This window comes from Cuculus canorus, chromosome 3 (assembly GCF_017976375.1).
Source record: "Cuculus canorus isolate bCucCan1 chromosome 3, bCucCan1.pri, whole genome shotgun sequence".
In the NCBI taxonomy this organism is placed as follows: Eukaryota; Metazoa; Chordata; class Aves; order Cuculiformes; family Cuculidae; genus Cuculus; species Cuculus canorus.
Window position 1 is genome coordinate 22,465,041 of NC_071403.1, and position 14,738 is coordinate 22,479,778.

Consider the following 14,738-nt stretch of genomic DNA (forward strand, 5'->3'; position numbering starts at 1 on the left):
CCCAGACATTAAGATGGGACCTTGCAGGAACAGGAGCAACAGCTCTCAGGACCCCATAGGAGTCATCAACCCCCTGATGAGTGTACATCACCACTGACTCTGCAGGGCAGGCAAGAGCAAAGGTACTGGGCGGGACTCAGTGGCAGACAGCAGCTGGATTCAGGAACACACCGATCAGGGGACAGAAGGACAGATGCCCTCACTAGACGTTGGCCATAGAAGAAGAGACCTGACCGTTGTGGTCCCTCACCTTTATACAGAGTATGACATATATGGCATGCAATATTTCATTGGTCAGTTTTGGGTCACTTGTCCTGTCCATTTTGCCCTGCAGATGTGCTCCTTTTTTACCCCTTTGACTTACAGCATTCCACCAACTTGATTGTGACCTTTGTCTCCACAGGGATAAACATAGACAAAGGCCTTTCTGCATACCTTTTTTTGCTTGTTGTTAAATCACTAGTTTTGTTTAAATGGAGAGGTGGGACAGTGTGGACATGAGATTCTTCAGTTGCAGGATATAGTTTAGGAGAGAAATTTTACAGCTTGTTTCTTTGTTTGAATTAATTCCTGTCTACGGTGCTCCTAAATTTCCCCAAATGTTAGAGAAAGCTGAGTAAGTAGCGTTTTGTAGACTAGCTGTTCTGTTTTTCTGTGAAGAGCTCTTCAGTTTTCATGTGGAGGGCAGCTCACTGCCGTGGTCATACCACTCCACAGGCTATCTTTGCCTGTGGTTTTGCCCCTTTTGGATGGAGGGGCATAAATCTCTCTGAAACATCTAGTCAAGGTACTTAATGGAAAAGTGGTGCAGCTAGTTATGTTCATCAATGAAGATTTTAAACAGAGAAGAATAAATTAAACCATTAGGTTCATAAATATAAAGGTACATTTTCCTGTAAGAACTATTAACAGGTTTTTGGTGTCTGTGCATCGTAGACTGTTATGGTATTTGGTGTGCTTTACAGTGACTGTAAATTAATGTTTCTTTGGCAGACATAACTTTGAACAGACTAAATTTTATGTGCTTAAACTTCCCCTCCAGCATTCTTCCCTTTTCTTATTTTATTTCCTTCTGAAAAAGAGTAAAGAAACTAGCAGAAGAGAGGGAAGGAGGACATGGTGAAGAGATGCCATAATTGAGTTGAACACATATTTGAATTGAGAAGAACTGTTCTTTTTAAAATGTGTGTCTTGGAGTTGTATTGCAGGCTGTTTGCTTCAAAGAACGTGTGTGGATTTTAAACAGCAGACATTACACCAAGCAGAAAGAATTTGTCAGTCTGTAATGTTATAGATGGAAAAGATCCATAGATTATGCATTCTGAGATCCAGAAAAGGTCCTGTATTCAGGGATACAAAAAATATCCTGAAGATTTGAATCCATTTGCAAATACAAACAATAACAAGCATACAGCTCTCTGGGTATCAAGAGCTGGAGTGAAATCCAAACCCTGTCAAAGTTAACAGCAAATTCCCTGTGACTTAATAGGGTCAAGAATCATACTTATTTTCTACTTAAGGTTTTGCATGTGTGAGATTAGATACACTCAAAGTGGCACAAGGAATGCCTTTGCTGTTTAAAGATGCTAAATGATGGATAAAAGTGGTTAAAAGGTGCTGGGAATCCTGTGGCCTGCAGATGGGAGCTCAGGGCTATAATTAGAGTTCAGAAGACAGTCTACAAGCAATTTTTAACTCTTTCTGTAAGAAGTTGGAAGCCTTAACATAGCAAAGTACTTTCTTTAATGGATGGCCAACTTGTTGTTACATATGAGGTTCACACTAAGTAGAGGTGTGAGAGGAGAGATCCCTTTGAGGTCAGAGGAAGGGGACAGAAAGGACCAGAGACACTCATCCTGTGACTGCTTTACAGCCGTTTCTCTTTCTCCATTGACTGGAAAAGGAAATTAAATTTGTCTAACAAATCTTTTATAAGGTTTAAGTTAGGCGAGTTGTATCCAGAATGGTGACTACTACAAGTCTTTGAGAGGGACTTGTATGCCCAGTCATTAACCTTCAGTTAAGTGAATGAATGTGAGAGAATAACTAACTTATTGCCTATAAACTGTGTAAAATAAGTATATAATGTGTAGAAGGAAGAGGAAACTGCAAAGATTTGGCTGAAGCCTCCTGGATTGTGTCTTTTCCCTTCTCTCTTGCTCCCAGGTGGATCAATAGAAAGGGAGACCAGTTGTGGAATGGCTTTTTTGCCCATCACTGTGTGATGTTAGTTTGACATATGCAATTTACTTGGAAAAGCTTAAGTAGCCTTAATAACAGAAAGTCCCAGCAAAGCTGACACTAATGGTCTCCCTCATTGTCAGTCTCAACAGAGAGATTAAGAATTGAATTAACAAAGAGACCAAATTACCATCTCCCCCCTCTGGGTGTTGCTGCATGAAAACAGGTATGAGCCATGACATGATAGTGGGTCTTTGGGCAGACTGTCTCTCTGCTGTGCCCCAGAATGAGAGGGGATTTTTCCTGTGCTCTCAATTTAGTGCCATTGTTGAGGGCTGCTGCAATGTCACCCAGTTCAGCTTTTTTGCACAGTCAAGTCCAGTCATCTTGAAAGAAATTCAGTATATTGTGCCCGGATAATGCATATTGTTGAATACTCTTCAGAATCATTTTTGCACAGGCAAATCATCTTTTCTTGGCCAAAACTCTCAGTGAGGTGTAACAGTGCAGCTCTGCAGGGTGTGCATTCAGAGGCGGACATGTCCTCAGTACATTGGGTTAAACTTGCAAAAATATCACAAAGACAATAGGGCATCTGTTTCTGCTTCCACACAGAGCTTGGGAGGACTTAGTCCATAGTGTTAGTACTGTCTATGAATGGCTAAACACTTCCCTTTCTGAGTGCTATTTCTTGAATATATTATAAAATACAGTGCCAGCTCTGTTTTGCCTCCCTTCTACAGTATGGGTTTCTACAATCAATCCAATGTTCAGTTAAAAAAATTGCTGCTGCATGTGCTATATATATTTTCTATCTGGTTTTGTGGCCACTATTTAATTGCAACTCACTTCTCAGTAAGATTGGTTTGTGGTTTAACCCAGCAGGCAGCTAAAACAATGACACAGCCGTTTGCTCCCTCACCCTGCAATGGGATGGGGGAGAGAGTTGGAAAAAAAACCGATTTGTGAGTTGTGATAAAGACAGATTAATAGGACAGAAAAGGAGGATAATTAATAATGGTAATGATAATGATGGTGATAAAAGAATATACAAAACAAGTGATGCACAGCACAATTGCTCACCATGAACCAATGGATGCGCAGCCTGTCACCAAGCAGCTGGTGCCCCCTGGCCAGCTCCCCCCAGGTTATCTAATAAACATGACTTTTTACAGTAAGCTCAACATGCTATCAGTAGCTGTCAATGTAGTGCCTCTCTCTAACGCACCCATGCCTTTGCCAGTCCAGCTTTGCAATTTCGTTCTGGGCAGCATCTTTACTGACCTTTTACTCATCAAAGTTTACAGTGTGCACTCTCCCCCGCCTCTCTTGGCTGTCTGCAGTCCCTGTTGTTGTTCTTGAAATCCTGCCTGTTTTGATCCCTCTGTAGAGCCTCCCTACGCTCAAGAACATCAATACTTCCGCACAGCTTGGTGTCATCTGCAAACTTACTGAGGGTGCACTCGATCTCCTTGTGCAGATCATTGGATAAGGATATTGTAGACGCATTGTAAACTAGTTGTACATTTCGTAAGTATTTTGCAATGTGTAAGTGACATGGTAGAAGAGGGAAATGCCTTGTTTCGTCCCCTAAATTGAACTGAGGCTCTATAAAAGGTGCTGATCTGAATCTCTACAGTGGAGGGGGGTCTGTGAAGAGCTCAGGAGCTCTGACAGAAAGGAAGGAAGGAAAAGTATTATATTAGCAAGGAGATTGAGTGCAGATGACTGACAGGAGACAGGCTTTGAGACATGAAAAGATGGAAACAGAACAGATAGAAGGAAAAGAACATCCCGAAGAGACATCAAACCAGCAAGATCCTTTCCTGTTAAGATTTTTTTTAATCTTTGCTTTTATTGTTTTTATTGTTTCACATCAGTTTGTAATCTGAGAGAAATACAGAATATACTCTCTGTGCTTCTTCCAATGTTTTATAAAATTCATGTAGGAAACTGCCTCTGTATAAAGATCAAACTATAATTATTAAAACATATAGGAAATACCTTACAGTAAGAAAATGAGTCTTACCATCATTGTCCAGAACTCTATCACAGTGGAAGATGAGGTATGGATAAAAAGTGATTCAACTCATGAACTCACAACTGAAATTTGTAAGTGTGAGAGAGGCTGAATCTGATTTCTTCTCAGGGGAAAGATATAACTGGGGATTAGTTTTCCAATGCCTTTCTGTATTATCACTCTTTTTTTGCACAAAAACACATCTTCTGATGTAAATGCATTAGGAAAAAGGGTAGCAGCTGAATTATGCAGTGATGTTAATTAAAAGGAAAGAGGGGTGGTAAGTTCTTCCAACACCATATTCTAATTGAACTCACTGAACTGGCATTTCAACAATGATTTCTGCTTCAGAGATCAAGAGAGATTATTTATTCTTGGCAGTTTTCTGTCTGCAGTTCTTAAAAGTTCGAGCAGGCCGAATGACTTCCATCACTTGTGAACACCATTGAACAAGTAGTGACATTCCAAGGAGATCGGAGGGTTCACGTCTAGCCTGTGGAGCCAGGCACTCCCAGGCAGGCTGTTAGATCTCCTCTCTAGGCATAAGGGGAGGAGATTACTGAGGAGGTGACCACTGCTCCAGTTTTGTTTGACCGAAGCTTTCTTTCCAAAAAATGGAAGAAAAAAATAAAGACCACCCTACGCGCATATTAAATTTTTATAAGATGTGTGTGAGTTTACTGAAGCATATGTTCAGCATGGGAATTGTGTGTTCTTTTGTGCCTTTTTTCACCTGCAAGTGAGAATGGTGAAATGTGGCTAGTGCAGAAGTTCTTCTCCCAGCAGTGGCCTGAAGAAGATACATAGGGACACGTGCAAGAAGCAGGCAAGAGTGGAGTAATGCTTTGCCAGAATGATTCCTCCACATTTGCTGGCAGTTTTAATTTTTTAAAGAAAAATTTCTTATCTTTGCTGGCTGTCAGAGGTTGGGCAGGAAAGCTTGTCAAACTATGTTTCTGTAGTATGTCCACAGTCTTCAGAAAGAGAAGGGAATCACCATACTCCATCATGTAGCCATTGCTGTTCAGAGGTGGTAATTGAGCACATCTTTTACTTTTATGGCTTGCTCTGTTTTAACAGCAGCCCAGTTTCTGGCAGATCTCTGCCTTTACTGTAGGGGTTTTGGAAGGAGAGTAAAAGCCCATATCATCAATGTCAAAATAGCAGCAGTACACTCTGCCTCTGTGCCCTGGTGAAGCTTCTGCAACTTGTTTCTCTTCAGATGTACAGAGCTTCTAATTTACCTTTGGAAGGGAAAACACCCGGAGCCCTTGGCCCTTCACTACTGCGTGCCTCAGGGGTTGAATTTATGACCCAGGAATAGTAGGGACCTGCTTGTTCTGACAGTGCAGGCCTGTAAATCTCATCTGCTCAAGAATACTGCTAACATGGCAGTCTGCTTGGAGTTTATAGGGGATGTAATGGCTTCAGAAAGGATGTAATGACAGTTGTGGCAACAAATAAACTTGGAGATGTAGCAGGAAAGGGGAGCTGGTAGGAATATTTGTGTAAAGAGAACAAGAGAGGCATCACAGGCTGAGAGTGGAAACCATAGCAAATACGCCTAGTAAGTTCCCATAGCCAGAGAAAAATATTTGTTTGCGTCCACCTAGGTGCCTGAAACAAGATACCTGGGCTGGGGTCACAGTGAGGTGTGATGAGGAAGGTACTAGAGAGAGAAACAGAACAAGTCCTTTTCTTGATTTTATTGATTTGTTGAGTGATTTCTGGGAAGATACAAAGGTCCCTGTCTCGTTTTCTTTGTTGATATAATTGCACAGCTCTCACTGCTTTGCATTTTCAGACATCAGTTAGTGGGAACCGAACTGGAGACCCAGAGTTTGAACTTGATTTGTTTATCATGGGAAGCGGCTGTGAAAACCTCATGAGGAAATGGCTGGGTTTGCCCAGGTGTATTCAGGCTGCCGACTGCTGCAGAAAGCACTGATGTTAAATTTCTGTACTCCCTGGTCTGCTTTGACACTCTATTTACAATGTATTTCTCCTCATGCAGGAGCAGTGTCCCATACTGTGGTACAGAGACTCACTGTTGCTGTCAGCATGGGAAAAGACTGAAGCTGGCATCGCCCTTGTCCCTGGCCAGAGGCTGCCCTGCAAGACACAGCTGTGAAATGTTTATCAGAAGAAAATGAGCAGTAGATCCTTGAGAGTGAGTAAAAAGTGAATCTGACTTCTTATGTTTTCTTTTTTAAAATGCATTAAAGTAATGCCATTTAGATATTTATTTGGAAATGTATTCCTGGCTATAGATACAGAGTGAGAGGAGCTCAGAGTTTGACCTGCAGCACTGAGTTATGGTATTTATGTCATACTGCTGTGTCCTTCGGAGTATGTTGTCCCTCGCCTCCTCTGCTGTGCATTTACACCCTTGTTAAACTGCATTTCTAAGGAAGAGTGGCTCAAGGCTAGTGAAGAAAAGTGGCAAATGGCCTATTGAAATGGGATTTCCTTAAGCAAGAGGCTTAGGTAGGAGAACTGCTTTAGTAGGGAAAAGATCAGTTGGGAGGGACCAGCTCTTGCGGCCGATAGGAAAGCTGCACAGGAAAATACCTGGACAGCTGTACCAAGAAAGGAGATGCCCTGTTTTCTGGACTGCATTCACCTGCTCAAGTGGGGGAGTTATGCCAGAATGGAGAGGACAGTGTCCTGGCCTGCCTTTTCCAGGATCCAGAGTGGACAACCACAGTTTCCAACAGCAGAGCGCAACAGAGAATGTCTTCAGGATGCTTTCTGTTTTCTCTGTCATTTTCAGTTGCCTTTTAATTTTGAATAGAGAGTGACTGTGTTCAGAAACCCTCTGCAAAGCACATTCTTAAGGTATTTTGTAGGTTGGAGCTCTAGCTTTTAAGAGATGGACTTGTGGACCCAAAGGATTTTGTACTTAGTGGAATGCTACAGAGCCTGAGGAGGTGGCTGAGGAGGTTGGAGGAAGGTGACTCCAGTGCCCAGGCCTTGCCAAGGTGATTGAACCTGGGTATCATTCCTGCCTTTCCACAGCTGAAAGAGGTGTGCTTATGGAGCCTGTCTCTTGAGACACATCACCTGTGCTCTGCCCAGCCCGAGCTGGGAGAAAATGCATGAAACTGAGTGACAGATTTCCTTCACATCACCCTAGGGAATTTCCTTTTGTAGACTGCTTGACCAGCTGGGATATTTGTCTAAGTTGTAAACATTATAGGTTATTAACTTGTTATGTGTGATACAGCAATGCCATTTCCACAGTCTGGAGTGAAAGCAAGCTGCATGTCTTGTGAGACTATGGATTTTGGGTACAAATTGGTAAACATGTTCAAATGAAATAGTATTGCTTAACATATCAAGACACCAACAATTCTGAGGTACTTGAAAGAAAAAAACCCTAACTGGTGTTTGCTAGAAGTCCCGTAATTAAAGCAGTGGCAGATCAAGCAATATGTTGTTAGAAACACAGAGTGCTTGTTTTATTTGTTCCATTTTCTACTTAAAAAGGAATCACACCAATATGAATGCTTCAGCAGGATAAATGCTCAGGTACAGGAAAGCATTGTGAAATTTTCAGTCAGGTGGAGCCTGTAATGCTTTCTGTGGAAGGCTCTGGTTTTGACAACCTTCACAAGTGTGCATACAGTGCCTACTACTTCCCTGATAGACAAACCAGGACTGCAGTGCTGCATGGAGAGGAAGATGAAGAACTAAAATTTGCAGACATAGTTCCTTAAAATCTTTAGCCTTTGGAATTCCCAATGTTAAAAGCCCAAATGCTTCCTAAGAAAGCACATAGTTCCTTACAAATGAGATCTGTATTTTTTCATGCTTGTATGTGTCCCCACATGTAGGTATGTATGTTTAAAATAGTACTTTCATCCTCTCAGCTACATGTAGAAAATGTATGCGAGTGGACAGGGAAGTGAAGTCTTTTATTGAAGTCAGCATGACTGAAAGATGTAATACTGTAATATTCTTTAACTGTTAAATTGCTGATTTATATAGAAATAAGCTTCGTATGTATATGTATACTGTATGTATATGCTGTGTACGTGTGTGTGCATATATGTAAATGCATTATACACAAAAAGAAGAAATAACTTTGCTTTCTCCAGTTTGCCTACTTCATGTGAGGGGGACTCTATGAGGATTTTGAATAAGGTACATGTTTGATGTGATATTATGGGTTTTTTCCCAACCTGGTGGTGCACAGCTTGTTGCAGTGAAGCACTGTGCACCTGCTGGAATAAGGTTTGTGATGGTGATGGGGATTTTCAAGAGAAAGATGGAGACTGTCCTCCTAGAAAGCCCCACATCTGCATAAGGAGGGACTTTCCATGTGCTAAGGTGTGTTATTATTCCTGGGAAATAAGGCAGTTTTGCTGCTGGAGGATGAGCTGGGCTTGTGGGATCATCGCCAGAAGCAGCTTAGGGCTTAGAAAATAAAACCTGAGAGCATGGCATGATCTCTAAAGCCCCTGCAGAAGACAAGTCATTACTGAGATTTGCTGATAACTTTCTGCACCAGCTGTTTTTTGCATTTCTTTTCTAATCTGAGTGCTTTAATTCTAAATAAATCACAGTGATTTGCCATTGACAGGAGATACCATAGTGAAGTCAGGCAGATAAAAGTCTTCTAGCAAATTGCAGAAAGACAAGCGTTTCTCACAGATACTTTGGATAGGATTAATCTAATCTAACTTTGGATGTTTATAGCGCAGAATCCAAAATGATGCTTAATAAGGTAAGTAATTATTTAGAGTGTGATTCATCTGATGGTTGAAACGTGCTTTCAGATGACATGGATGATGTCCTTTGACCATAAAGGGAGCCTACAGAGTAAGTCAGTGGCAGATGTCTGCACTGCCCAGGGAACCTTTTTCTTTACATCTAGTTTCACGGTACTGTCCAGAAAGCCCCTGACTTTTGAGTCCTGAAAATTTGCATTCAGTCATCTGTGGTCAGAGCAGACAGAGGTGGTGCCAAACACTTCCTCGCAATCAGTTTGGTTTTTACCTTTTGCTCTCATGAATCTGAGATCTGGCTTCAGTCATCAATGACCGTCTTGGGAGGAACATTGTGTAATATAATGGAAATAGTGATAATTTTTAAATTGTTGCCATGAATCGTAGCTCTGTGGTAAAATGTGCACATGATCTCTTGTCTTAAAAGAGTAGTCCGTGCCATACAGCCTCTAAAATAAAAAAATATGAAAATACAAGTCTGTTTTTTGGATGGACGACAGAGGAATCCAGATGTTTCTAGATTTTAATCCTTTGTGAAGGTATTTCAGACTTCACTGAAGCTGGAGTGAACCCGATGGTTAGGAAAACCTTCCTGTAGAGGAGAGGTGGAGGAAGGAACGTATGAGTGTGATCCAAATGTGCAGGACACAAGGCTGAGCATGGACTGGCAACATGGGTAATGGGCATGGTTTGGGTATTGGTTTTGGAGCTCTTGCACATGCAAAGAAACAGAAGACAATAAAGAAGTTGGCAAGGATACAGTAGACAAGAATGCTAGTAGTGCTGAGAAAAAGCACGAATGTGCTCCAGGGAGGTGTATTGCGGGAGCAAGTTTGCAGTAGGGATCCTGTCCTGCTGCTTGAGTCCCACTGGTGCGAATCTCTAGCTTTCCTAATCTCATTCTAAGAGAAACCATTTAGATTGCAAGTGTAATTAATTAAGCTGTGTGATGTGCCAAGTATTCTGAGAGCAGTGCATACCCTGCTGTTCTATAGACTTTCCTGTTCTCTGGATGAAAAAGTAATTTCCTCTTCTTGTGGTGTAAACATTAAACCCAATGAGCATGTGTGCAATTTTAAACATGTGGTTAATTTCAATGGCTTCAGGTGACTATAGCTTAATAAATTTTCTGGTGAAGAGCCATGAAGGGACTGGAGCATCTCCTTTAGAAGCACTGGTGGAGGGAGCTGGTACTGCCTGGATAAGAGAGGGCTTGGGGGGATCCCATGAATGTACACAAGTACCTAGAGGGAGAATGCAAAGAGGACAGAGCTAGGCTCTTTTCAGTAGCTCCCAGTGACAGGAACAGAGGCAATGGGCACAAACTGAAACAGAGGACGTTCCCTCTAAACATCAGGAAACACCTTCTTACCATGAGAGTGACTGAGCGCTGGCACAGGTTGCCCAGTGAGGTTGTGGAGTCTCCATGATCGGAGATATTCAAAAGCCATCTGGGCATGGTCCTGGGTAACTGGCTTTAGGTGGCCCTACCTGAGTAGGGTGGTTGTATCAGATGACCTGTGAGAGATCTATCAGAGATCCTTGCCTACTGCAGCCAGTCTGTGATTCTGTGAGTTTTGTAGAACTGGCTGGCTGTCCCTCACAAGCTGTTGCCGACCTTCTTGGGAATTCTCACAAGGTTGTAAAGGGCTTCTGGCAAGGTTACTAAGCATCTGCTCAATAGCAGGGCCCCAGAAACTTCTGAAAATGTGGTTGAATACTTAGGAAATGTTACCCCATTGACACTTCTGTGTTCAATGTTGGAGCAGATGGTGGAGACATTTAAAACTGTGTTTGATAGATCATACATGATATCAGGGCACCTGATTCATAAACTTGTAATGGCTGCACTTACACTAATTATCAGTGAAGCTGAGAAGATACGTTAGATCTATTATACTTACTGCAACAGGAATAGCATAGGACCAACTGGGATCAGCGTTTTACAAGAAGAAATATTTGTGCAGTTAAGCTGTTGTTTTAAAATGTATTTCCTCTCGGCATTGAAAGTGTTCATCTGTGTCATACTGAAATTCTGCTCTTAGACAGACCTAGACATTCAGAAGGTGGTTCAGAGCATGGTAGTAGTGGTATGTTTAAAAGCTGCTGATAGTTACACAATTTTGTCTCCAGCCATTTGAAGCAGTAGCATCAACCTTCTCCAGTGCAGCCCCTCCAGGTGTAGCAACTGGGTGAGAAATGAAGGCATCTGCAGAAAGCTTCTGAATTGATTTATGATCCTCTCTGATCATAGTGAGTAATTTTTCAGAACTTGCAAATAGATTTGTGAAGCAAGTAATACTTGCACATCCTTCTCCGTTTGTCCTGTATGTGTTGTCCTTGATGAATGTTGTACATGAAGGGTTCAAACCCTGAAGATATTCAGTACTCATTTTACTGCCTGCTAATGCAAACGTTAAAATCAGGAACACTCTACACGGTGACAGGCAGGATGACATCTACACAAAGAGAAAATTCTCTTTTCTTCCACAACACAAATAAATTTATTGATGTCTGAAAATACACAATGTAACTCAGTCTCCTTCCTCAGCAGAGGAAGATTTTCCCATGGTAAGTTAGAGAGCTTGCTTCAAATGGTGACTTGGGAGAGGGTGGTACCTGGCGCTGAGAAGTACCTGCCCAGATTGGAAGCTTTGCATCTTAGGAGGTCACTGCAGTATGGGAAGCAGACCTTCTAGTTACGCTGGTGATTTGTGAGCTACAGAGGGACATGAGAAACTTGTGATTCAGGAAGGTTTAGATTAAATGGGATTGTGGAAGCCAATCAATAACTGTTTTCCATATGGAAGATGCACCTTCATAACTCATAAGAAAGCATCCCTTGAGGTTGTTATAACAGGAAAAAAAAAAAAAAAGTACACTGTTTGTAGTACAAGTTGGTTTTGGGAGGCAGAGTGAATAGTATGAAAGCTCATTAGGCATCATTCCTTTGCAGCACTTTGGTTTCACTGCCCTCAGCTACCATGATGGAGACCTTTGGTCCAAGGCCTGTGCATGAGTTATTGGGGAAGATATACTAACTGTCAGTGTCTAGGGAGGGTCTTTTATCCCTGAAGCCTCCCTCATTAATATGTTCTCACCAGTACAGCTTCTGGTCTTGCTAGAGATTTTCCATCCAGATTATCCCAGTTTAACTGTCTCCTGTTGCCCTTGTAAACTGACATGGAAACAAGATCCTCCATGCCATCTCCATGAAAAAATCTTAGGGTGAATAGCACCATGCAGTAAAGCAGGGAAGAAAAAAAAAATCTGATGCATATAATCTTTTTCCCAAATGCGTTATTTAATATTTTTCTTAAAATTACTTTTATCACCAGGATATGTTTTATGCAAGGATTTGACTTAAGTTATCTAGATATTTTGGATTGATTAGCAGCTGTGGGATGCTACTAATGGAAATAATTGCTTTAGTCCTGAGAGGACTGCAGCATGTTACAAAATATGATGTAACACTCCTTAAACACAATCAAAAAAGTTTCCAAGTAGAAACTATCTCTGTTGCTGCTTGAAATGTTTGTTGGGTTTGGCTTTGCAAGTTGCTACTGCTTCTGTCCCTTTTTACATAGCTACATAGAAATGGGGATTAAAATACACCCTTTGGGTTCTTCACGCTCATTTAAATGTTTCTGAACAACCGAAACAACATTTAATCCTTAGTTCACAAATGGGGTGGTGGGACAGAAAGGACCTGTAAGCATTACAGGAGGGTAGAGTGAGGAGGAGACACAGGAGCTTCAGAAGGAAAAGAAATCTGTAGGAATTTGGCTGTGCTGGGTCCAAAATCAAGCGGATGAAACTCCACAGAGGGAGAGTGCCAAGAACTGCGCTTGCTGGGCTGTAGAAACTGATCTCTGCCTCCTGCAAGGCAGGGAATGACTGAATAGACTGCAGAAACGGGTCTGAGAATTTGGAGTGGGCTGGGAAGTGAGTTTTATCCATCTGAGGCAGTTGCAAGGAAAAGCAAGCCTGGCTCCAGTGCTCTGGGATGCAGAAACAAAGCTGTGGAGGAGACCAGAGGGAATTATTAACTGAAGGGTTACCTGGCCTGTGGGAGTAAGGAGATTGCAACCATGAGTTTGCAGGATTCTGTAATACACAAGGACATGGATACTTCTTCCACTAAACTTCTCTGCTTTATTAAGGCTACCAAAAAAACCACAATATTCACCACTAGCAAATATACCTGTGGTCAGTACAATGAATATATATATACATATTTATCTATATATACCTATATCTGTCTCAAGCTATTACAAATCATTAGCAGCAATGAATAATAGTAGCAACAAGTATATCTGTATATAATATTACAGGTTACTGCAAACCTATCATTGGTAAACATTGATAATACAACAGCAGATATACTTACAGTAAATTACTTACATGCACTTATATGTATGTTCATAATACTACTGATGTTGAGTGCATTAAACCAGTCTCAGGAGGGGGCCAAAACATCACTACAGGCTGGACTCTCTCTTTACTAGGATCTCCTGAGGAATGCTTTTAAGTTGTTTCCCAATATTTGGACATCATTTCCAGGCCTCTTCCAAAGTCTGCTGAGACCAGAGGGAGACATCTGGTAGGCTCAGAAGGTTTGAGACCTTCCCTAAAGCAGCTCCCTGTGTGAACCAGTTGCAACTAGGTTTAGCCCATTGATAATAGTTTTGCTTGGGTGTTACAGCCAGCTTCTTGACAGCAGCGCTGAGGGATGATCAGCACATGGGTTTAGGAAGTAAGAATTACATCCCAGCTATGCTGACTGGTAGGGTGATACCGTGCCCCATGCGGTGATGTGCAATTTCCATGTTCTCTTTCCCACTGTGCTCAGTTTCTCTCACTTGCCTATTTTCCAGGGTGTGGCAAATCCCTGGATATTTGTACTTCCTTGTGCTGTTGCAATATGCCATGATGGGATGCAACTGGAAATACTCTTGATGGTAACAGTGTACACCATAACGAGGGCATACACTGCTCCACGAGTTACGTTGGACGTAGTCAATACTTCCACCTATGTTTGTCTGACTATGTCTCTCTTCCCTCCAGCCACTGAATCCCTAAGATTTCATCCACTTTCAGCTTGAGCCTCATTAAGCTTTTAATTGACACACCGCCTGCCAGACTCTTGCACTTGTGCCAGATGCTTACTGATATTGAGGAATATTCTGCTAATACCATAACATCTCATATACTCACAGTGTCTCTGTGATTCAGTGCTGAACTGGGGGGCACTGGTCCAGCTACCTCACTGCATCTCCCAGTGCTCACACAAGACGTCAGCTGTGACGGTACAGGAGGGACTGTGTCATTGCTGCTGGCAGCTCCCAAGTTGTGTATTTCTTCAACAGGAGGAACATCTCCGATGCTCTTTTGTCAGCTGGAAAACATTGCGAAGCTGGTAAATGTGTGTTTTCTTCTTCCCTGCTCTATCAGTCAGAACATTTTCTGATTGCTGCCTGGCTGCACATCGTTGCTCATGTTTATAAAAGATAGGATCTAGCTCAAATAGAAGTTTGTGGCTTGGTGCCAGCTGGTATTAGATTATCGTAGTGGTGTTTTATGGCCTTGAAAAAAATCTCTAAATGTAGGAATTAGTTTTTTTCTTGACATTTTCCAACATGTTTTTGCAGTGTTGATCTGAGTTGCCGTTATATACTGGCTGGGAGCATGTGGGGTTGGTTGTGTTGGCAGGGAGGAGGGTTCAGAACAAACACAAGGAGAAGACCTCTGCACTGCCACACCAACAGGGTGTGGGTTGCGAGGTCCCTAAACTGAATAGCAGGTAC

General features: G+C 42.0%; 1 protein-coding gene across 7 annotated transcripts in view; it reads left to right on the top strand.

Annotated features, from left to right (window-relative positions):
* The window catches only part of ANKRD6 (ankyrin repeat domain 6), a 96,263-nt gene that overhangs the window by 38,989 nt on the left and 42,536 nt on the right, over positions 1 to 14,738 (top strand). For all 7 annotated transcript variants that reach the window (XM_054061542.1, XM_054061543.1, XM_054061551.1 and 4 more), the window contains one exon: positions 6,216 to 6,371. Coding sequence is in view for 1 of the 7 variants with exons in the window: in XM_054061552.1 (XP_053917527.1) it covers positions 6,351 to 6,371 (21 nt within the window). In the remaining 6 variants the exon portion in view is untranslated. The remainder of the gene's footprint in view (positions 1 to 6,215; positions 6,372 to 14,738) is intronic.